General features: G+C 34.7%; 1 protein-coding gene across 1 annotated transcript in view; it reads right to left on the minus strand.

The window, feature by feature from the left end:
- Positions 1-4,077: 4,077 nt before the first annotated feature.
- The window catches only part of obst-E (obstructor-E), a 320,674-nt gene continuing 299,665 nt past the window's right edge, over positions 4,078-25,086 (minus strand). Inside the window, exon 5 of the mRNA XM_081765619.1 lies at positions 4,078-4,409. Within this exon, the coding sequence (XP_081621745.1) occupies positions 4,403-4,409 (7 nt within the window). The 3' untranslated portion in view covers positions 4,078-4,402. The remainder of the gene's footprint in view (positions 4,410-25,086) is intronic.

Consider the following 25,086-nt stretch of genomic DNA (forward strand, 5'->3'; position numbering starts at 1 on the left):
TTAGCTACTGCACCACAAAGTTGCGTCATTTTTGGCGCATTCAGTTGTGAGTTGTAGTTGTGCATGTCAGGACGTGTTTCAGTGCTTCTGCTATTTGTTTTCAAATGGCTGACGTTAATGTGTAACGGATTTGCATCAAGTTCTGTGTCAAGTTGAAGAAACCTACAGCTGAAACCCACTCCATGCTGAAAGAAGCATTTGGTGAGAGTGCACTGAGTCAAGCAAGAATATTTGAGTGGTGCAAGCATTTCAAAGAAGGCCGCAAATCTGTGGAAGATGATAAACATTCTGGTCGACCGTCAACATGCACAAAACCGGTAATGATCATGAAAGTGTGTGATATGATTCGCGAAGGCAGACAATTCACCATGTTTGTAACAGACTTCGACTGTAGTACGGTACTTTCGACGAATTCTACCGGATGAACTGAACATAAGACGAATTGCAGCGAAGCTTGTCCCTCGTCTTTTCAGCATCAACCAAGAAACCTCAGGATTCAGACGTGCACTGAGCTGTAACAAAGAACTCAAAAGTGGCCAAACTTCTTATCAAGAGTCACTATAGGAGATGAATCTTGGATCTGTGGTTATGACTCGGAAACGAAGCATCAATCATCACAATGGAAAACGCTATCCTCTCCAAAGCCGACAAAATCTTTGGCAAGTTCGCAGCAACATCAAGTCGATGAAGATAATATTTTTCGACATTCGAGGAATTGTTCATAAGGAGTTTGTCCCACCTGATCAGAATGTCAACGGGAAGTTTTACTGCGAGGATTTGAGGAGACTGAGGGAGGATGTTCGGCGGAAACGGTCAGAGCTGCGGCAAACGAAAGACTGGTTACTGGACCATAACAACGCGCCCACGCACACTTCGCTCGTTGTGAGAGAATACCTGGCCAAAAACAACATGACAACGGTCCCCAATCCTCCGTACTCCCCTGACCTAGCCCCATGCGATTTCTATCTGTTCTCGAAGATGAAACTCGCGTTGAAAAGGCGACGTTTTGACTCTATTGAAGTCTTCCAAGTGGAATCGCAACGGGTCCTGAACACCCTTCACCCTGTGGACTTCCAGGAGTGCTTCCAAAAGTGAGAACAACGCTGGGATCGTTGCACACGTACCAGAAATGACTACCTTGAAGGTGATGGACAACATTAGAACGTAAGTATAGTATAGCGGAGCAAGGATTTACATAAATTGTGCGAAACAAATTTTGTAAGAAGAATATATTCCTTCCACTCTCAAGCACAAAAAGAGAATCCCAATTGAACCGAATAAGAAAGCAAACCCGACAAGCATTACATACAACAAATAATCACCTAGGTAATCAAAACTATCACAGAAGAGTTCATCAGCTGAGTCACAACATTATTTCTTGACAAAACCTACACCTCAAACGCAGCATAGAGATTGTAAAAGAATGCTCACACGCGGTATCTTCAAAAATTACAAAGGAATACTTTTCATAAATTACAACACACCATTTATTACAGTGGCGCACGTGGAAGCTCGTAAAACGTGGTTCAAATTACCAAGTTTATAAGGTACTTGCGGCAAATAAGGCCCGGAAGGAAACAAGGCCCAGTGCAAAATTTCATAGGATAGAATCACTATAGGGATCACAAGTAGCAATTACTCACACAATGCCTGTTTGAGAGAGTTCGTCTTCTTGTGCATGGTTAAACGGAACGCTGACAGTATTGAAGCATCGAGAAGCCAGTTTCTATGTGTTGATATAATTTAGTGGGGCAAAGTAAGTCCATTTTTTCTGTGTATAATAAAGCTTCCCCGAAACATCTTCTATATTTGTGAGGATCATGGTGTTTAGTATTTGGGATAATAGTTACTTCGTTTTAGTTCGAAACATGTTTTTATATAATGATTTATGAAATGACGAGTACATGGTCGGTAAATAAGACCGGTAATAAAGTAATAGAAAATCTACTGGCCCTCATTACCCTACAAAACATGTATGCATTGTTAAATACTTAGAAATTGGCAACTTGAATGTGTGTAAATTTGTTATTCTTTCTTGACCAGTGTTAGCCTCTGTAGTAGGGCGGTCTATCGTGTTAGGGCCTAGTTGTTGACTATGGGGATTCGCAGGCTCGAGTTCTACTGTTGGCGTCTTGGTGGTACTGGTGGTTCTGAGCATTCCAGGTATCGTTCGCTATGCGCCAAAGAATGGATCGGTGACATGCGAAGCTGTAAAGGGTGCGGTGTATGGTGCACGACGAATTCATTGGCTTGATCGACGCCGATGATGAAGAATTCATTTGCTACAAGTGTTATCAAGTGTAAACATTGTTGAAAGTTAGTGTGAAATCTGTTTCGAATGGCGATTTGTTAATTATGTGTCCAAGCTTATTCTTTAGAATTCAGTTAGTTGCAACGACTTAACTAACGACTGCATAACACAAGGAAGATTACCTATATCCTTAATATTTCATATCCATATTGTTACTAAATATCGCTTTATTTCAGTATTTGAAGCGCTGTAAAAATATTAAGTGCTAATTAATTTCCAGTGGTCTTTCAGGTCGTAAAATTTTACTTTTCAAACGGTGGGCTTTATTTACTTACCGTGCGCGGGTAATAAGGCCATTTTGTATGTTTCTCTTTCAATACATTTTTCACACTTTTAACTCAATGTTTAAGTAAAAGTAAATATACCATAAGATAGATAAAATATTCACAAATAAAATGCAGATCAATTTATGTATATTACATTATAAGTATTTACGTAATAAAGCAGTTATTCTTAGCTGGGCCTTATTTGCTGCTAGTACCTTATAATTATGAGAGACTCAACATACAAAACAGCTCATACGTTAAGTCTCCCAACCTTGACAATTTCACCGTAGCTCAACAACAATTTCTCCAAATCAGTTCGACTCCGAAATTTCCAGCGAACAACACACACATAAACACAAATCTCATGAAAAACAACGGATAAAGTAGCAACAGTGCTCCTACATCCATTTCACTCATACGAGAAGGAAAACTCATCGTTTTTTTGTTTTGTTCTTAAGAAATTCTTTCTGTTAGAGTAGGCCTGAGTACTGAGTAAAAACTAGTCAGTGCGTTGTTTAGTTAATGCGTCATTTATAGAGACTAAGTAGTTCAAGAGTTCTGAGGTTTTTCTATAAAAAGAAGTCGAAGTCAATGGAATTACTTTTAATTCATTAACTTAACCATGTTTTATGCTTATTTTGTTTCAACAAATATTATAATTAGTCCCTACCGACTTGATTTATCTAAAAACGAATTAAAAGGAGCATAATTTCAATTTTGGTTTGGATTAAGACCTCTTATAAGGGCAACGGTCACTGGCGTCTATGATTAATATAGCCCCAAAATTTTGTGTAGGAGGGAAAAGGGATGAAGGCTGAAAGTACTTATATGGAAGAAATAAAGAAATAGAAAGAATAAATTAGTTTTATCTATTGTAGGTGGCATCCTGAGAGACTGTACTGGCAAGACGAATAGAGATAGTGGTATTCAGCAATGAAAGCAGTTTCTCTCGTACACAAAGTGACGTCCTGTGCATGCATGTAAACTTGCAACTGAGCGGGAAAGTCTAACTGCGTTGTCATTCATTCCATAGAATCTACACTTGATTTTCTGGAATTTGATAAGGGAAGGCCGTTCGGGTCTTGTCTTCATCCAGAGGAGTGTGACTATTTTGTCGTAGAGTCGTGATGTCGTCAATTCTGTCCTCCAACCTTATCTGGACATTTTCTGGGACTTGATCTTCTAGCAGCATATGGATTGCCGCCTATATTGAAGGCGAATACAGCGTTTTCTACCTGGTATACGTCCTTTACTCTGGCCTATTACGTCTCCTTACTCAAGCTTTATCGAACACATGTAGGCATGGTAGGAGGCGACTAACCATCAGCCGGCTCCGACAACTGCCATTTCTCATGCAGACATAGCTCACAGCATCTGACTGGACACGCGTCCGAACAATTATGTAGCAATTTGGAATCCGAAGTGGAAAAAAATAAAAAGTGTTAATTCTTGCGGTCCCAAAAAACTGGACTAACACTGGAATTAATAGAAACAAGAAACTTAATAATTTAATTATAAATTTATTTCATAAAATAGTTTTTACATACAATTATATTCAAATTTAAACGTGAATTATGGCAACTCTGAATGCATACAACACGTAAGGTAATGGAACACTTATTAAAACATGAATTAAAATTGTATATCAATTATGTTACTTACAAAAGAACAAGAATGTTAATTGTAATCATTTTTTTATATATAATATCAATTTTTTACTATTTAAATCATTTGATTTTTTTTCGTTATGCTGATTATGGTTGAGGTATAACTTAATACGCCATTTTCAAGGAACACATAGTTAATCCTTTCATTGCCGTGGTGTTTACGCACTGTAAGAAAAAAAATACGTTAGATTTTCGACTGATATTTACAAACTGAATATTCTGAACTTTTAAGAAAGAATAACATTATTTTTTATAAGCGATCATAAAGCAGTGGCTGCACCCACATTAATTTCGATTTTCAGATTTCCTACAATATAATCCTATCTACTTTGTAAATTTATTGTTTAGTGACTTCTTAAGTCTCTCATAAGTCTCTCTCCTATCATACAATGTTTTTCTAGTTTTTTTTTAATTTAGTAAAATTTTGGGATTATTTTTGAGATCTTAAGGCACAATAAAGCAGAGCGTTCTTCAACAATGTTAGAGTGTGTTGGCAAAGCGTCTTCGGTGAACAGTGATATGTAATTGCTAGTTGAATTGTTATAGTATGTACGCATGTCGGCATGTTAATTTACCCTTAAAATGTTTGGCCTTTGCCCATAAAAGTTTTTATTGCGTACCATGTTAATATTTTTACAATGTCTTATCCCTTTCCAGCATGCACTCGCATTGCCAAAATCCTGGCGCCAGCTATGTAAACTATCTAAGCTTCATCTATCACCGACCGGTTCATTGTAATGCAGAAATAGGTCATAACTTCACTGGAGGAACAAATTTATTAGTAAGATACGGTCTTCATGTGTCAAGGATTCACCAAATAAAACCACTGAAAAAAATGGTATCTTGTTGACAGGAGTTTACATTAAAACTTGTCAAATTATCAGAGTTGATTTAAATTTGTCATATTGAATTCCCTGTACTGCAAATTTACACAGGATAAAACGACACTTGTGTGAATTATTACTATTTAATGATGGACAAAATGACACATAAACGTGTTCAGTTCAGAGATGGAGTGGGTCCATGGGTCGTGGGTCAAATGAGTCAAGATCTGTGAGTGGGTCAGTGGGTCGTAGGTCTACAGGACGTGATCTACTGCGACTCGCTACCCACTGTAACCCATTCTTATCCACTGATCCACTCTAACCCACCGACCCATTATGACTCACCGACTCACTACGATCCATCAACCCATTGCTCAGTGCAGGGGTCTAGGATTTATTTTCAAGGTATCCATTTTTCTTCCTTTTCATTTGTTTCTATTTACTTACCTGAGATGAGTACACCTAACTGAATAAAAAACTTCAGGCACCTTTTGGATATTAATATTTGTAATTGTAATAGTAGCAATAAGACTTACTACTTGGCTTTCGAGACGTATTCGAATTTTACAGTTTTTTCCCTTTACGTTGACCTACTTTAACTTAATTTGAGATATTCAAATTTCATCCTATTTCCCACTGAAAAGTAGACCTATCTATAATTCAACAAAGAAATAATTATATACGATAATTAAATTGAAATTCATCGTAATATGACCTACGATAAGCACTTCACCATATTATATCATGAAGATCAGATTCACTGGTATTGTGACAGAGTGGCGTTTGAGCGATTGACTGTAGAAATTAAACCCCGATTAGTGATAATTTCACAGTCTTGTTTTATTACAAGTGTAAACTCTTTATTCAGTTGAGAGGAGGACGTGGATCATGGTTCAGAGTTGCTGACGATAGGTTTTGATGGGTGGCGAGTCAGAGTGGATCATGATAGGTAGTGGGTCACGGTGGGTCATGGGTGAAGTTTTCATTGACCCACGCCATCTCTGCAGTTCCCGCTGACCAATCACCTATCTGCGCCTGAGTTGTTGAACGACAATAGACGTATCTTACTGATTTGAGGAAACCTCTCTTAAAAGAAATGGTGGGTCCGTATTCCTCGTTAGTTGATTACCAATCTAACTCAGAGCAAAGAGGTGAGATATACTGCTTGTGTATTCGAGGTGGTCATAGTCTTTATACAGAAGAAGATTTGGGTTTTTATACAAAATAATAAGACAATGAAATGTAACTCACTACAATAATAGATAATGTTATCCTACACCAGAAAATACGAATCAAAAGAATATTCAGTGTTGTCATTTATAGAAATTACAGTATGGCCAGAATACAAATTGCCCAAAAATTTAGGTTAAGGCAGCGACTAGAAAAATGAGCTCAACGGTAATTGATGATTTATCATGTTGTCTTTGTCCCTTGTTAGCTACTTTTCAAATATTTGTATTTATTTTCAATAAACAATACAAAATAAATAATTTTGTAACAAACAGCACAAAATAAATACAAATATTTAAAAGTATTGCACAAATGCTTTCTTTCGGAGTTATGGGCTGCCGAAAACATGAAAAAGTTAACTTTAAAGGTCCATAGCTCCAATACAATGGAACTAAGACTTCACTTAAGAACTGGTATCCAAAACAGCACAAGATGTGCTAGGCATGTTCCATTTAGGTGTCCCAGCTACTTTTTATATACCCGACACTTGGCACATATGATATTCATGTACTAAGTATGTACTTCAGCTACCTACAGTTTTAGGTACTTGTTACACAAATTGATATTTGCAACTATGTACCACAAATATAGCATTGATATACCTGGCTTAATTTCTTACTCTAACAGTCATTTATTTTTATGTTGTCATTTGGGACGTATATCTGTCATGTTCTAGGTACGTAATTAAGGAACTTACTGTTTCAGATATCCTAACAGCACAATATGTACTAGACATGCGCCATTTGAGTGTTCTAAATATTCATCTCCCACATTTGATGCATTTGTTGCTTCTTTTTCTGAGAGGTTGTGTACCTGAAGCAACAAACGCATCAGCTTTATTAGATAGCAACTGTCGCCAATCGTTTGCAAGAGAATATGAAAGAACCATAAAATAAAGTAAATAGACACTCGTCATTTTGTTTAAAATTACATGGTGAACAGATTCTATCTGACCCCAAACGGTTATCGTTGAATATACGCGGTTAAAGGAGAACCAGAGAATCAGAGTTCTCTTTTAACTCTGATTACCCAAATACTAAAGACCTAAACAATTTATCCCTCTACAAGCGATGTTATTCTCACCGCCTCCGTGTCCAAGTCGGAAGAGCACGTGGCTAGTAATCCAAAGGCTGGTGGTTCGCGCCAACCCTCCGGTACATTTTTTACTTGTTTAAAGTGTTTTTAGACTCACCTTAATGTAAACACATTACGCATGTAGGCGATTTTACATATTTTGGTTGTGTAATTTTGTGGTTTATTGACGCTTACGGCATGGGAAACATACTAGGCACGTTCCCCACGTACATGTCAGGCATGTGCCTAGGGGCGAACATAGACTGTGACTATCACTTGTCATCAATGTGGTTTCTCTCTTAGAGGCACATAAGGCACATAACGGACAGATTCCCAAGTACCTGAGGGAACATAGTATTCATATGTCTGCTAAGTAATTGTGCTGTTAGGGTATGTGCCCTATCCAACTTGTATCGAAGCTTCAGAATCTTGTGGTTCTTCCGCAACCACTTTTATAAAGGTAATTGGAGAGTACTTCAAATTACATGCCCGTAGCCAAACTCCCTCTTTAAAAATGGCTTCGTTAGTACCTTAGGATACTGAAACATACATTTTTGGATAGGACATATATTAGTTCCTAAGTGAACTCTTGACCCGACTATGGTAGGTCCTATAGGTTTGGAGCTATGGACTTTCAAAGTTCATTTTTTCACGTTTTCGGCAGTCTATAACTTGGAAAGGAAACATTTGTGCGCTCAGGTTGGTCTATATACTTTGTCTTATCTTCGTGTCAGGAGTCACCCTAACAGCACAATTACATAGGAGGCATATGCCTATCATGTTCCCTCAGGTACATGGGAACGTGTTCAGTATATACCTTATGTACACTCATGTCCAAAATGATTCCCGCACATCTATAACTGTCTTCATGCATGAATATAATTTGATAATGATTTTCCATGGTACTTTTAATACTGATACTATGTGTCGAGAAAAGTATATTTGTGGTAAATTTCATAGAAAATAATTATAAATACAAAAATTAGAATGAGTAAAACAAAAAATTGCTAAATGGACAAAAAAGCATTACATCTAGGTACACATACTAACATTATAGGAAATACCAGGCGAATTCGTTATCAAATTATATTCCTACAACAACTTATTTATAGACATGCGTCAATAATTTTAGACATGAATGTACCTCTGAGAGAGAAATCACATGGATGGCAAGTGATAGTCACAGTCTATGTCCGCCCCTAGGTACATGCCTAACATGTACCTGGGGAACGTGCCTAATATGTTCTAGATATGTTTCCCATGCCGTAAGCGTCAATGAACCACAAAATTACTCCCCCAAAATATGTTAAATCGCCTATATGCGTAATGTGTTTACATTAAGGTGAGTCTAAGCAACACTTTAAACAAGTAATATATATAGTAATTTAATTCGTGAATGTATTGACAGATAACAGTACCTATCTAAGGCCCATATACCATATATGTGAGCAAATTTTTAAAATTTGTTTTTGTAATAGAGAGTTAGAACGATAGTTTCAGCCGATTTAATTGAAGAATTTCCCGTTTACACATTAGCGTATAAAGGTTATTTTAACGGATATATACCACAGGGTGGGCACAAACTATCAATCTTTGGATTACTAGCCGTGTGCTCTTCCGACTTGACCACAGACGCGATGAAGAGACCGTTGCTTGTAGAGGGATAAATTGTTGAGGTCGTTTGAATTTGACTAATCAGAGTTCTCTTTTAACCACGTAAATTCGATGATAACCATTTGGGATCAGATAAAATATGCTCACCATGTAACTTTATAACAAAATGACGAGTGTCTATTTAGTTTACTTCATGGTTCTTCCATATTCACTTTCAAATTTTCGGTGACAGTTGCTATCTAGTAAAGTTGATTCGTTTGTTGCATCTAGTACACAATCGCGTAGAAAAAGAAACAACAAATGCATCAAATGTGGAAGATGAATTTAGAACACTTAAATGGCGCATGCCTAGCAAATCTCGTGCAGTTAGGATATCTGAAACAGTATGTACCTAAAGGACGTACCTAGAAAATGACAGATATATGTCCCAAGTGACGACATAAAAACAAATGACCGTTAGAATGCGAAACTGAGCCAGGTATATAAATGCTATATTTGTGGTACATAGTTGCAAATATCAATTAGATGTAACAAGTACTTAAAACTGTAGGTAGCTGAAGCACATACTTAGCACATGAATATCATATGTGTCAAGTGTCGGGTGCTTAGAAAGTAGCTGTGACACCAAATGGAACATGCCTAACACATCTTGTGCTGTTGGGGTACGTCCCAAATGTTGTCGGTGTTATTTTGATACACCCTGTATATTTGTCTGATACTGACAGGGGCAACGCCAAACACATTGCTCTCCTTATTATGTGATTATTTTGTTAGTCTATTCGTCCGTCCGTCACTCCACACGACAACTCTGGAATGGATGACAGTGTTCTGTTTTTGGCAATAGACAACTGAAGCGATTATCTCGGTTGAGTTCCTTAATGGAGTCAATGAGTTAAGAAATCAACGGATTTCGGCGACCTTGAAGATGGCTATCAATGCTATGTATCCCATATATGAAAGCGAAATCCTTAATTCCATTTTGTGTAGTGTATAGCTAGAACTATTGCCTCTACCGAGGACGTTCATACAATTTAATTCGTGAATGTATTGACAGATAACAGTACCTATCTAGGGCCCATATACCATATATGTGAGCAAATTTTTAAAATTTGTTTTTGTAATAGAGAGTTAGAACGATAGTTTCAGCCGATTTCATTGAAGAATTCCCCGTTTACACATTAGCGTATAAAGGTTATTTTTACGGATTTTATCTATAGCCCATATCCCAAACATGTAAACGAATTTGTGAATTCTGTTTTCTGCAACAGATATCTAGAATGATTACCTCTAACGGTTCCTTAACTCTTTCACTGCCACTTTGATTTTAGTACCCCAACCCAATGTGCCACCTAAGAAAAGGGTAAATATAGATTCTGCAACAACCCCCTCCCCACCATCCCTCACTGACCATAGCACACTAATGACATTGCAGAATACGCTACTACCTCACTGATCAGCACAAAACGAAAGCATTTACATAATTACAATGCTAAAGTGAGACTCTGCGCACAGGCTTTTATGATGTATGCCTCATTAGCAGCACATCATTTTGTAACCAGATTTTTCCAGAAATAACCAGATTTATTGGCTTTTTGTACATAGATTTAGTAACTTTTCCAAAAATGACCAAATTTAGTAACTATTTTCAAGTTTTTATAATGACCATAAAAACTTACTTCCTAAATACTATGTATGCATTATATGTTTACATGATTACCAGTTTGGATACTGATAGTGAAATCTCGTTTGTGCTTATCTTGTTCTCTAGGGGAAACAGTGACTTCTTAAACTCAGTCCATTGGTCATAGTTTAAAGAAAATAGACAGCAATTCACCTCAAACACGATTTCAGTGTGGTCCTGAACGTTCTTGATTACGTTGAATTTGTCGGTAAGAATAAACTTCTTTGAAGTTCCATAATAGTAACTTACTTTTCCCTTGTAGATTTTTTTTTTAAAAAAAAGGTCCATTTTTTACTTTGACTCAAACACAGAATTCAACAGTTGGGTAATTATCTTTTAGTCCAGTGTATTTAATCTTCAATCCATCTTTAACTATATCACTTTTTATTTTATCAGTCAAGTGTCTCTGATATCTACGTGGAAGAAGTACCTTAAAGTTTTCACGCTCAACTAAAATACAATTACCAGATTTAGTCTTTATCTTTTCCATTTTAAGAATTTGAAATGGCGTGTCTTGATCCAGTTCCCGTAAGTCTGTAACTTCCTTTTGTTCAAAGTTTATTTAAAAAATCGACGTGTTCTACCATTTATTTGATATAAAATTTTTATCTACCCTTATGAATATATTTTTTCATAACAACTTTTATGAATAATAGACTCATAAAAGTTCTAAAAACTAAATCTAAAACAAATAAAGTTAATCTAATCTAATCTAAAACTCTCCTGCTAGTTTCTCATTCTTAGGATCATACGTAAAGTTCTTTTGACCAATTAAACTCGCATAACAAATTGTATTATTAGCTACTGCTTCTGCGTAATCTACTACAATTCTTACATTAGTTCTCTTATTTATAGATGCATTCTTTCTCTTACTACAATTAATGTCTTAAATGTAGTATAATCTTCATATATCTTAAAATAATCATTACTATCAATATCTAAATTTCTGTTTTCTTTTGGAAAGACCTCCTGTCTACCATTTTTGAAGTAGAGATTAAGAACTTTACAATGATCAAATTTACTAGAATGTGCTGGCTGCTTATTGCTTTTATCAGTTTGAGAAATTACAATTACAAAATGAGGCATATCAAATTGTCTAGAATTAAATTAAGTAGTTATATGAAATTCCAAGAAAGAACCTTCTACATTCTTTTGTATACATTGATAAGTGTGAAATGAAAACCTAATTTTTGGTTCTTTAAGAATATTTAACTTTAACTTGCTTTCGTAATTCTATTCATATTCTACAATTGGCATTCTTATCTCCATACTCTTTATTGTTATTTTTTCATTATGTGGAGCTGTTGCATCCCCTTTATATCAAACACCATTATTATTACCAGCCTTTATAAATGTTAATCTTAATTCACCCTTCCACATAGCCTCTTTGTAATCACTTAAAAAGCCTAGAATTAATTTTAGCGGATATAAAACTGTAAAATCTTTTCTCAATCCAAGTTTATCATTTGTTTCGAAACCTGCTTGTTGTAACTATTCAACTTCTGGTTTAGAAATCTTTAAAGTTCCAATAGCTGTAGATGTTATTCCAGGTAGTTCAATCCTATCTATAATTACTCCATGTTTTTTGTTGGGAATGAGGTTATGGAATATGGATAACAAAGATTATAGAAGTTAGCACATTCCTAGATATGAAGAAATAGGGTCATTTGCCCAAGTGTCTATTTCCTCAAGTCTCTAAACCAGAGTCATTTCCTAAAGTGATTATCTTTTTTCTTAATCTGATGATCATCAACCGAAACAGAAGGGACACCCGCTGCATTCTTAGCAAATACCAGAAAGGGGATGGGTGGTTTCGCTGCAGGCTATTATGAAATATCTCCGATAGACATGGTTGCAGAGTGTCACATAAAATTGTGTTGCTTTTAAAAATATGGTAAACTAAGGATAGTTGAAACTAGTTCAACTGAAAAAGAAGCATAAACTAAGACTTTACAATATAAAATGTCTGTTTTACAATAAATTTACTGAACTTTTCTTTAAAAACAAATCACAACCTAAAAGTACTGACTAAATTATCTCAATGTGAAAACGAAGCAAAAGCAAGAAGTTATATTGATTAAGTATCGAATTTCTATTGACGCCGTTATTTTATTTTTTAGCCTAACGACTTGATTATGCACCGAGGCTAAAGGACACAAGCATGAGACGGATCACAATGCTGGAGTAAAGGAAGTTGGAGAAAACGGTAGGATCCGAGAAAACCAACGCACACGGTGTTCACAACAAAGCCTACTTTGCTCGGGCTGGAATTGAACCAGGGACCCCACGAACCAGAGAGTTGACGCCGTTAGGACCAAGTTTTCAAATATATGCTGAATAAGTCAGTTTAATTATTATTAGTCCTATTATTATTATTATTATTATTATTATTATTATTATTATTATTATTATTATTATTATTATTATTATTATTATCATTATTGTTGTTGTTTGGAAAGAGATGTTCAATTTTAATTTAAAGTTACGTTCTTTGTTCTTTGTCCAATTTAAAGTTACGATTGTTATTATCCTACGTACTAGGCATAACTCTTACTAGTAGTTCTATCAAAATTTCCTTCAATCTTAATTAAGAAGAAAAGACAATATTAAAATAGTATCTGGTACATAGTTTGTGCTGTATTTACTAATCGCAAGATTCCGAGTTCAAATCCGAGTCCGTACATCCTGGTTAGGCCATCCAGGCAAGCGTGGATCCAAGGGAAGGCGGGGGGATCGGGCGACTTGGATTGAACTTTAATTACTACTTAAATAGAGTGGATTTCAGATTACTTAAATTTTGGAAAAGTGACAATCTTAATGTGTGGAGGAGGGTTAATTTATAGGCAATACGTTCCATCGCTTCCAAATGTTTAGAAAATTTTTAACAGGCTACAGTGTATACTTATCCAAATAAACGGATATTTTAACCAAACCGTGAAGGAAATGTAGAGACGATTACTTCAAGCACCACACCATAACTGCATTGGACAGGAGATTTGGATGAGATCCCCGATTGTATTTTATACATTCCCAATGTTTTCCAGAGTGGTGTATTGTATTGCATAGTGTACCTCAAGAACTTTTGAAAAGGGGAGATAAGATAAAATTCCAAATATTTTATTATTTGTAAATAAAGAAGGAAAATCAAATTACTTATTTTAGTTAAATAAACAAATAATCGGGAGAGGGAGTATCGGGATTTGGTATTTGGAATCTGAATATCAGGGAATGGAGAAAACGTATGAAGAGTAGGCCAGAAGAACGATGAAAATCAATTTTCAATTTAAAACAGTTAAAAAAAGTCTCAGAAATGTGAAAGCATGATTTTCATCGTTCGTCCCACGTACTCTTCATATTTATGTGGAGAGGGGGAGTATCAGGAAGAGAAGTGAACATGCGCTCTACGAAACACAATAGGAAAATATTATTATTATTATTACAGTTATTACATATCCCCTCCCATCGAATATTTCTGCCAAAGCCTATGTAGTATATAGGCCTATAGTCAAATTTAACTTCTCTCAATTACGCTCAAAGGCTATAGGAGACATTGATGAATGAAAGAATGAAAGAAACATGCCATAATTAGAATTTATATATAAAAAATATGGTACATTTGAAAATAATGGGGTATTAAGTGAAAATTTCCAGAAACTTATTTAGCAAATAGTCCGAAGAGAAAACGTTATTTAAGCAAAATTCAAGTACATAAAATACACATAAATTAACCAATCTCTGGTAAGGTGCACTGCTGGGACATAAGCGATATAGTTGAGTTGGATGACCCACTGCTGCTTCAAATGGAAAAAGTTGTTGAAACGACGAGTTTTAAGCAGACCTTTTTTATTTTAGTAATTTAGGTTTCATATAATAAACTCTGCTTCTTTCAGAACAGGAAAGTTACCTATTACTCTGAAAAATTAAAAAGAAAAAGAAAGAAGGAACTTCGAAAGATTCATAAAAGTAACGTATAATTTGAGGATAGTTCAACACTAATATAACGCCAACATGTCTGAATAAAACGCCGACATGTACAATCTCGAAGATTACTAACATAATAGTTGGATTAAGTACATGAGAGTATTACACTTGCAATACACAAGCTTCAGAAAAAAAAGTTTGGTGCTGGTGTGTCCAAACAAGTAATTGAGTATATTCTTCATTTACTCCTCCGATCTACAATCAATTGCTGGAATATTTACTCTAGTCAAGTTTTCTCCTGATTGTACACCTTCAATACGTGTCGTCTGCTCGAACTTGCTCTTATAGGTAAAAACTTAGGAATGGGTGACTGGTGTGAAATAAATCTTCTGTATACGAAATATAGAGACAAAGCCAGTGCGTTTTCATCATACGATGCACAAAAGTGTAATTGGAAATGTTATTTCGGATTCGAAATACATTTGTTGAATATACTCACAACTTATTGCAATTAACTATTTCCCAAGTAATTTCTAACAAGTCTTGTTCTCTTTCTGGAACAGAGACAAAGTCGTGTCACTTCCTGAAAATTAATGTGAAAACAGTATCACATCACCCATACTTCCTCCTGTAATTTCATGTATTTATACATTTTGACTGGTTGATGAAATCTGCCTTCTTTATGAAAGAGTTTTAAAAAATCAGAAAACTACTCTTGAAAGAAACAGACACAAGCCTACTCTATCATTTGTAACTTCATATCTACCTAACCTACAGAAATGTATTATATATAAAACGAAATGAAATTTTACTTCCGAAATATTTTGTTATAACTTTCAAGACCGTAGAATTGAATGTAAAGTAAGAAATCAAGGAAAGTATCATTCTTCTATAGACAAAGGCGGCCAAATTAGGTATGGCAGCCATATTTGCTGAAGCTTAAAGCGCACTTCCAGGATATGCCTATACTTGATGGAAAGAAGCTGCCCTGCAAGTTTAATTAAGTTACTAATTTTGTTTTTCGAGTTCAGACCCCAACATACTGGACTAAAAAGTTTGCACTTAATTAAACGTCTCAAATATATATCAACCCACAGACCAAACTGCTCAAACTATAAACTTCAAATTTGGACAATATGTAAGATTTATGACATAGGGTACTACTAAAAAAGAATTTTTGGAAATTCGACGGGGAAGGGGGAGAAATAGGGATGGAAATTAATTTAATAAGAAGGCCATATCTCCGAATTCTTTAAAGTTACAGATTTGAAATTTGGTATTGAGATTTCTCATTTAAAATAATGTGATACGTTTTTTCAGCGTTTTCTGATATTTTACTAAAAGGGTAAGAAAAGAAATGGAAAGAGAAAAAGAAGTGGGGGTTGCAATTATTATATATATCGATGTTTAGAATCTCTGAAGGTTAGAAACATCTGATATTTTAGTAAAAAGAGGAAGGAAAATGGTGGGGGAAAAGGTAGGGAATGCAATTATTATGATAAGAGGCCACTCTATACGTATTTTTTACATCTGGCTTAGAAGGAAAGAAAAAAGGCGAGAATTACAATTACAATAAGATGTTCATATTTTTGGATCCCTGAAGATTAGAGGCATGAAACTTGGTATTTGAACTGAAATTCGGTACTCTATAGGTTCATGAGATGTAAACCCGTAGGCCGGTCGAACGCAGGTTTGGGGGCAAAGTCGTTTGGTACTTGAAATTATCAATGTATTTCGGCATTCAGGACGGTTAGAGAAATGAAAGTTAGTATTTGAACTGAAATTCGTTGTGCTTGTGCGTTTATGAGTTGCGAGACAGTAGGCTGAATAAATGCAAGAGTCTGAGGGCGAAACACCTAGCTAGTCGAAGTATTACTATTATTAGGATCACGTAGTGGTACTTATAAGATTACAATGTTAGTACATACGTCCGTTACTCCACATGATAACTTTTGAACAAATGCGAATTTTTAAATTCTGTTTTTTGCCATAGATAGATAGAGTGATTATCTCGAGGGAGTTCGTTGATGGAGGTGATTTGCCTACCGGAAGTAGTAGAAATGATCCATTTCCGGTTTCTACATTTATCATTGTAGAGGAAAAACGGAAATGGACAGAGATAAACGGCTTTCGGAAATCAATTACAAATTTCAAGGACAACTTTCATTTTCATCCTTAACACCCTAGTGAAACCGCAAGTTGTAGGAATAAGGCACATCTTGTTTTATCGTTGATCACTATATAACAAAAACAGTAATATATAGCGAAAACCTGTTTTCGTAATCGATTAAACGTTTCAAGGACAACATTCATCTTCATCCTTAACATTCTAGAATAACCGGAAGTAGAAAGTACTCTCTTCCAGCTATAATGTTGATCACTATAAATTAAAGATGGTAATAGATAGCGAGAAGCAATTTTCTTTAATCAATTAAGTGTCCCAAGAATAGCCTATATTCCATTTCAACACTAATCTTTCTACTCAAACCGGAATTGAAAGAACCATACTACAACTTCCAAATTCAATATTAAATGATAAAATATTACGTAATCCTCTTTACGGATTATAATAATACATTCATATCTAGGGATCCCGAAAGTTAGAAACATGAAACTTGATGTTTGAACTGAAAATCGGTATGCTTGCAGGTGTATGAGGTGTGAGCCCGTAGCCCGAGGAAACACGGCAATTTCTGGGTGAAGTCCCCAGACAACCGAAGGATAGATATTAAATACATATTTTACCGTATTCTGATTATACATACAGTAGCAGAAGTTCCTGTTTCCCTTACAGGAAGATAAGGTGTAATAAATATAATACCGGAAATTTAAATTGTCACACTCGGCACTTTATGTATAAATAAAAGGAATTTTCAATATAATAAATATGACCTTCTTTTTGCTCTTGAAACATGTGTTCCCTTATTTTTAATTAAAAATCTATGTACTGAATTCCACATCTCCAACTTAAGCGAATCTTCACATTCGATAGTCTCTGAAGAAAGAAAGGGAAGTTTGAATATTATAGAAATGTCTCCGCTAGAAATGGCACTTTTGAAAGCGCTAAAAATATGTATTCTCTTATTATAAAGAAGAGTTTATATGCTGAGTTTCATCTCTCTACTTTCATGAATGTGCGAGATACTAAATTCTTTTAAAAAAAGAAAAAAAACTTTACAAACCTCTTTATTTCCCTTGGAATACATGCTCCAAAAATCCTTTCTTATCTCTTGCCTCCGTAATAAAAGGGATAGGCCGTAGGCCGGGAGTGCTCAAATAAAGGCCTCTGTGCGATCGTGACACAAATAAGAAACCTCGAGTGCACAAAATATGATGCAATGATACTCCATTGTGTAAAACAGTTTTTGGCAATAGTGATTTTTTTTTTTCAAAATCACCATCCTCCACCCTCGAAACAAATATTGCATTATCACTGAACACAAGATTAGTTAATTTATTTCGCGCTGGAGAAGAAAACAGAATTTGGAGATAGGTCAACATATTACGTGTCACGTCTTTATACGTTCATATTGTCAGCATATTCTTTAAAAAAAAAAAAAAAAAAAAAAGGAAACTGCTGTTCTCTATTAATATATGGTATCATTTTCAAAGTAAACAGCAAGAATAATTGTGCATAAATGAAATTCAAGAATCCTATTTTAAATTGTCTAAAACTGGTACACAAACAAACTTAAATCTTCCCCTTCACGAAAGTTACACATTTAGCGGCACTTATACTGTGGTGCTAGCCGGAGATGATCACTTTTTTCTTTTTTATAGGTGCTAACTAAAAATGAGTAAATGTCAATTAAAGACATATCGTGGATATAAAATTTACTATATAATAATATTACGTATATGTTATACTTCTTGCTATTTACCTTTTCATACAAAACATCTTCCCGCATTTTTCACAAAGCAAAATGTGGCAATTAATCGTGTTATCGTGTTATAATAAACGTCTATTATATTTCTTGATATTTGCCTCTCTATGTAACAGGAAGAATCTCTTATATAGCCATAATTTGTAAAACAAATCTAAACATGACAACGCAATATCGAATATTGTGTGTTCGCGATACCATAAGCACTTTATTTCATTTCTTTGTGCGCTAGTGGAGTGCACCCGAGGAATATTCTGTCAAAAATTTCACGTTTATTTTTACCTAAAGAAGCATGATCTAGGCGATGCTGAGCGAATCACTTCCATTTTTTTTATATAATAGTACTATATCGATTACGGAATTAGTGTTACCCAACATAATGTCGAGAGAGAATTTTCGAGATGACACCGAACTCTTCCAAAAACTCATTTTTAAAGACAACACTTTCAAGACGAAACAGCCTTAAATCTCTTCTCTTGGCTAATACTATTCTTAATCGTTGTTATACTCTACGCATAAAACATTTTGTTTCAAACAATGGAACATTTAATATAATCTCCTTCAATACAGCTCATTTGAATTATACTGTACATAACCTGAGAAATTAATGATATTTATTTAAGAATTCGTACATACTGTGTATCGTCTGTAATTAATTATTCTCTTTTTCTTAAGTCTTTAAAGCAATAAAAGAAATCCAGTTTGTACCTTGAATTGCTCAGATACAGTGTTTTGCCTTCGTAATATGGAAAATATGATATCTAACTTGTGGCAACCCTGCATATATTTTATCATATATGAAAATCTCAACCCCCCGTTCTGACCATTAGCCAAGATTTTCGCGCCTGTGACGGATTTCCAGTTCATGATCAATAGCTAGATAAGATACTTGAGGAAATGTCCCACATTTTAATGGTTGGGCAAAACACACTTGAGCATCTGACCTGATACCGATATGAAATGTTAGTTGCTAGGAATGACACTGTGAAAACAAATGATCATATCAAGGTGGATTTCAACAAGAGTACAATGTATATGGGTATTTAGGAGTCTTTGGTATTATTTCTCTAAGTGTGAGCTGTGAGTAGAAAATAGATACATGGAGATTGAATGGAATCTGGATTTATATTAGATACTCTCATGGGAATATGGAATTTTGTGGAATAAATATATGAATAGTAATCAGTGCATTTATGTTTGTTGGTAGTAAAAACATTTAGGCACAACAAGTTCTATAAGATGGTCTATCGGATTTGAAACATTGAAAGGTAGTTGGCACAGATCAAGTTTTGATACTCCAGTATATTTAAGAAAGCATTTAATTATATTTTACATTTTTAACTTCTATGCTAGAGAAGAACAATGGGAAGAAATCACAAGTCTTATTATATCATTAGCTCCAAATGTTCCTCCAGCTTGAGCAACTACAACTTCAAATTTCATAAAATTTTTGCTCTGTGAGGATGAAAATCAAATTCAATTTTTTTGTTAGGTTCATTCAAATTATTATATGTTCTTCTATTTGCTGTAAAACTTTGCAACTCACAAGTCTCAATACTCCCCATAAGACCCATCCTAACTTAACTTTAGCATTCATAGCAGTACCAACTCCAACTTTCACCAATTGACACATCTTTACTGAATACTCTTCCCCATGCTTTATTTTTTAATTCTTTGTCTGAAATATGTCTGGAAGCTGTATCTCGATTATCTCTGTGTTTTCTACAAGCTTCATCTAATGGGTTAATACCCTTACCTCCTCTTTCTAATCTTTCTTGTAGCTTAGTACCTGGCAGTTAACGCTTCAAGTTTCCCTGAAAGCTGGACTGTATCTTAATGGATCATTGGAGCTGGTCAGACTCCTCACCACCACACCCTTTCAGTCTCTGAGACGGCACCATATTAGACTAACCACTTTTGCTAACTTAGGAGCTCGCTTGCGGATTATCCAATCCTAATCGTTTTTACCATTGTGTTCGGCCATTACCCAAGTTCCCCCTAAAAGTTTCCAAATAGAGGTGGTAGATTAGGCTCTAAGGACGTCCTCGCAACAAGGTCTGTATTGACATGCTCATTTCAAGCACGACAGCGACCCAGTTGACCGCAGTAGCTAAATAGAGGAATATGTAATTCAAATGGGAGTTTATTTATCAAGTCATTTAAAACACTTTACCAAGTTTCTCATCATTCCAATATCTTGGTAATGTGTTCAACATCTTTATCAAATAATCTATACCTTTTGGATCGTTAGGAATAAATTGTGAAAGCTTGTTATTAATCATACTTACTATACCTACTATCTCATTATAAAAATTGCCTTTGGCGTGGAAGGCCTGGTTTCGATTCCCGGCAGGAGCTCATGTGGTTCGGATTCCACGTTAATCAGTAGGTCCACGTCTCATATAGACTCACTGCTGAACGGGACGTTAAACTCAAAATCATTGTAAAAATTATTATTACCAGCTTTTTTCTTCTCCATCTATAACAATTAATCTATCTATTTATTAACTTTTGAACATCGTCCCTCCAAGTATATTCTCTATACTCATATCCTCAGTATATACTCTTTATACTTATATTCTCAATATATTGTTTATTTCCTTCTCCCGACTTTTTAGCAGTTAAAAGTAAGCTTTGTTTAATCTTTGTTTCCCAAATAGGTATTATAATATTTCTATATTTTGCACTTCTACTAGACGCAAATCTTTTTTTATCTGGATCATAATTTTGAAACGCAGCGTTTGATTTTATTATTATTATTTCTTCACAACTTTTAAAATCATCCTCATCATAATCTTAAATATTTTTGGTAGTATTCATTGTTAACAACTCGCATAAACGTTTGTTCCTCTATAGGTTTTCCGTTAATTATTAAATCATCACCATTAATTTTAACTTTAGGATTTCCTATTTTATTTATTATTTTACCATCTTCCTCAACACTTCTTATTGCAAATACATAATTTCTCTTAGCATAATATTTTGTTGCACTTTTACCAAAATGAGTTGCTAAACGCTCTACTCCTATTATATCTTTAAATTGTTTTCTCTCCTTAATGTGTTTTATCTTTTTAGTCACTGCTGAACCATCTTCCTCTAAAGAGCTGTAATACATTGGAAGTGATTCAAGATATTTCGAATCTACTATTGCACTCTTATTTACAACTGGAACAAGTTCTGTTATTAGATTTTTGTTTTGTTCTATTACTTCTTTAATCTCACTACCTAAATTCTCCATAGCATCAATTACAGGTTGTTCTTGCTTTTTGTACTTGTCATATATTCCTGCTCTTTCTTTTTTCCAATTTTTAAACCCTTTAATAAGGAACTTCTTTAACTTAAGGTTTCTCACAATTTCTTTCTCATCCATTTATTATAAAGAAAAGAAACAAATGTGAACGAACGTCTAGAAAACGTCGATAAACATATAGAAAACGTCAAAAAAACGTGAACGAAAGTCTAGAAAACGTCGATAAAGATCTAGAAAGCGTGAAGAAAGGCAAAACGTTTATAAAATGTTTTATCTTATTTCTATATTTACCATTATTTACTTTCCTTGTCATATCAATAACTATAAAACAATAATCATCTTTCCAACAAGTAGAACATATCTCTTTAAATTTATTGTAGGATATATATCTCCACCTACAAACTCATTGTAAACATGCTTTAAATTAGAATAATTTTGACGAAATAAACATAAGAAGTTAACATTATTTCTTACTAGCTGTTTAAATAGTTTGCAATATGTTTGTGCAAGGCGGAAACAATCTAAATGCTTAAATACGTAATTTCTTCTTTTTCTTCTTTAAGCTATATTCTAATTTTCGAAAGATATCTTATATTAACTTGATTACTTTTTCTCTTCGAATATCTTTAGGTAAATCAAATTCATTCATTTATTATATAATAAATGGTTAAGGTGTTCAAATTAACTAGTGATACTTCTACAGTGCGTCCCACTAGCTTTCGAACCCGAAAAAAACGTTATAATTTCCGAACAAATATACATAGTAAAATGAAATTCACAATACACGTACCTTGTTTCATGCTGAATACATGACCGTCACAGCAGGTGCTTAAAGTGTCCTCCCTGGACGTCAAGACATATTTCTACACGGCGTTCCATATTGTGAAAAGTCCGATGTAGAGTCTCCGGTGTGATCTCATGAATCGCATTCTCAATGTTGTTTCGCAACTCTTGCAGTGATCGTGGGTTGCCTGGAACCAAGCTTCATCTGTGAATCAAGTATAGTCTAGGATTCCTGGATTGTCATGCAACAAAGCTTGCAACCAACGACAATACATCACGCGCTTTTCCCAATCTGTAGTCTTCAACTCCTGGACGACTGGAACGCGATATGGAAACAGCTTGGCTCTTTTGGCGATTCTTTGCACAGTTGACTTTGACATCCCTACCTCTTGTGATACTCGACGCAGGCTCTTCTTAAGGGACTACAAAAGACGTTCCCGCACATTCTGTACTGTCTCCTCGGACATCCGTGGACGCGCGCCTCCATGTCCCGTAAGCAACGTTCCTGTTGTTTCGAACTTGTTCACCAAATGATGTATTGATGATTTCGATGGTCCTTTACGGCATCCAAATTCACGGCAAAATTCATGTTGAACGGTCTAATACGATCCCGATATCCAATGTTTTTTAACAATGAACACGCGCTCCTGTACGGTGTACAGAACCATCCTCGTGATGCAGCGACTCGAGTCACACTAACGCACGCGCACCACGCCAAGCAGCACTTCCCCTGGCGCCACCTATCGTCTTTGTTTTGACGTGTGCGCTTCTGTTCAACCCTTTCTCGTGTTAAGCACGGTACAAGGTACGTGTATTGTGAATTTCATTTTCTTATGCACATTTGTTCGGAAATTATAACGTTTTTTCGGGTTCGAAAACTAGTGGGACGCACTGTAGTTTGAAAAAGAAACTACATTACGAATTAGATAACAGTAATAACGATTTAAGTATAGGACTATTTGGATTTTATAGCACTTCTGCAGATAAAACTCCAAATTCTGCAGATAAAACATTAGTTATATATGGTGATAAACGAGTACTTTTCCAGGTGGACAATACAGTTTAAAGAGCCTTAACTATTATTTAAATTTCCAATTTATAATATAACATTAACAGAATATCAGATAAGAAATGGAGTAAAAATAGAAACAGGCGATAGTGATATTGTAATAGGAAATTTAAATACTGTTCTTGGATTTGAGTGTTTACCAGTATTAGCAAAGAACGAAACATATATTTGAAATAAATTACCAATGTTTCATCCTTTTGATATAGTTAATGTTCACTGTAATGTAGCTGCTGGCATGATCGTTAAAGGTGGTGATCATACTTATAGAGAAACAGGAGTAATATCGAAATTTAAAACGAATGCTGAGTTTAAACATAGTATTATATATGAACGCGCTTATCATTTATTTTTTACTTTAACAAGAAACAAGATCGATGAATTTGAAATAAAAAATAACAGATGAGAATGATACTTTAATTGATTTTGGTGGAGCAACAACAACCATACTTTTACAAACAAAGATTTTCTATTAAAAATGGGAAGTATATGTTCTATTAAAGGTTGTACGTTTTTTATTCCTCAAAATGAAATTGAGGATTTAAAGGTTTATCATATATTAACAAAGAAACAAGTAAGTGATAAATCTAAGAAGATAAAAGAAGGAAAAGGTATGAATGTAGCTCTAACCACTGCGCAAATGAAAAGAATTAAGAGCTCGCCTATAAAACACATTAATGTATTTATATTTACGATACCAGCTATTCTCGCGGCAGTTGGAGCTTTAGGTTCTTTAGCAGGAGGATCAGCAGCTATAGCTAAAACTGTTATTGATGCGAAGAAGAATAAGCAAGAACTAGAAGAACAAAAACGACATAATTTAGCAATGGAAGCCGAACAAGGTGGTAGAAAGTTAAAAAACTAAAACCATTAACCAAGTTCGGCATGGGGAGATTGGTGAAAGAATTAAAGGTAAAGCACTTTCGAGGAGTGTTTATGAGTGATGAATTACCTAGAAAACCTAAAGAAAATGAGTGTTGCGTAGTCAATTTAGATAAATCAGAAAATATTGGCACACATTGGATATATTATTGGAAAGATAAAGATGTTAAGTACGTGTTTGATTCTTATGGAGGAGTACCACCTAAACCGTTAATACAATATCTTGGAAATCAAAATCTATTTTAGAATGACGATCGAATACAAGATTTTAATTGTTATTTGTGGACATTTATGTGTTAAGGTTTTAAAACTATTAAGTGATGGATATTCTTTAGCGATGTAGTGTATTTAATAAAAAATGAACAAAAAATATATTTTTAATGGCTTTTATGAGTAATCTTCATAAATGTTTGTTTAAAATAAATATGGAAATTGTACATAATAGAATTAAGGATTATTTTGAGAAGTGTGATGACATTAATACAGATGATTTTCATAAATATTTAATATATATTGTGTGTTAAATATATAAAATTTTTAAGATAAATGCAATATTTATTATTTCATTGATGTTTGGAAAGCGTTTATTAATGAGTTTTTATATACACACGAAGAGTTGTAAAAGTTAATACC

This window comes from Thermobia domestica, chromosome 7, assembly GCF_964235325.1.
Source record: "Thermobia domestica chromosome 7, izTheDome1.hap1.1, whole genome shotgun sequence".
Classification (NCBI taxonomy): Eukaryota; Metazoa; Arthropoda; class Insecta; order Zygentoma; family Lepismatidae; genus Thermobia; species Thermobia domestica.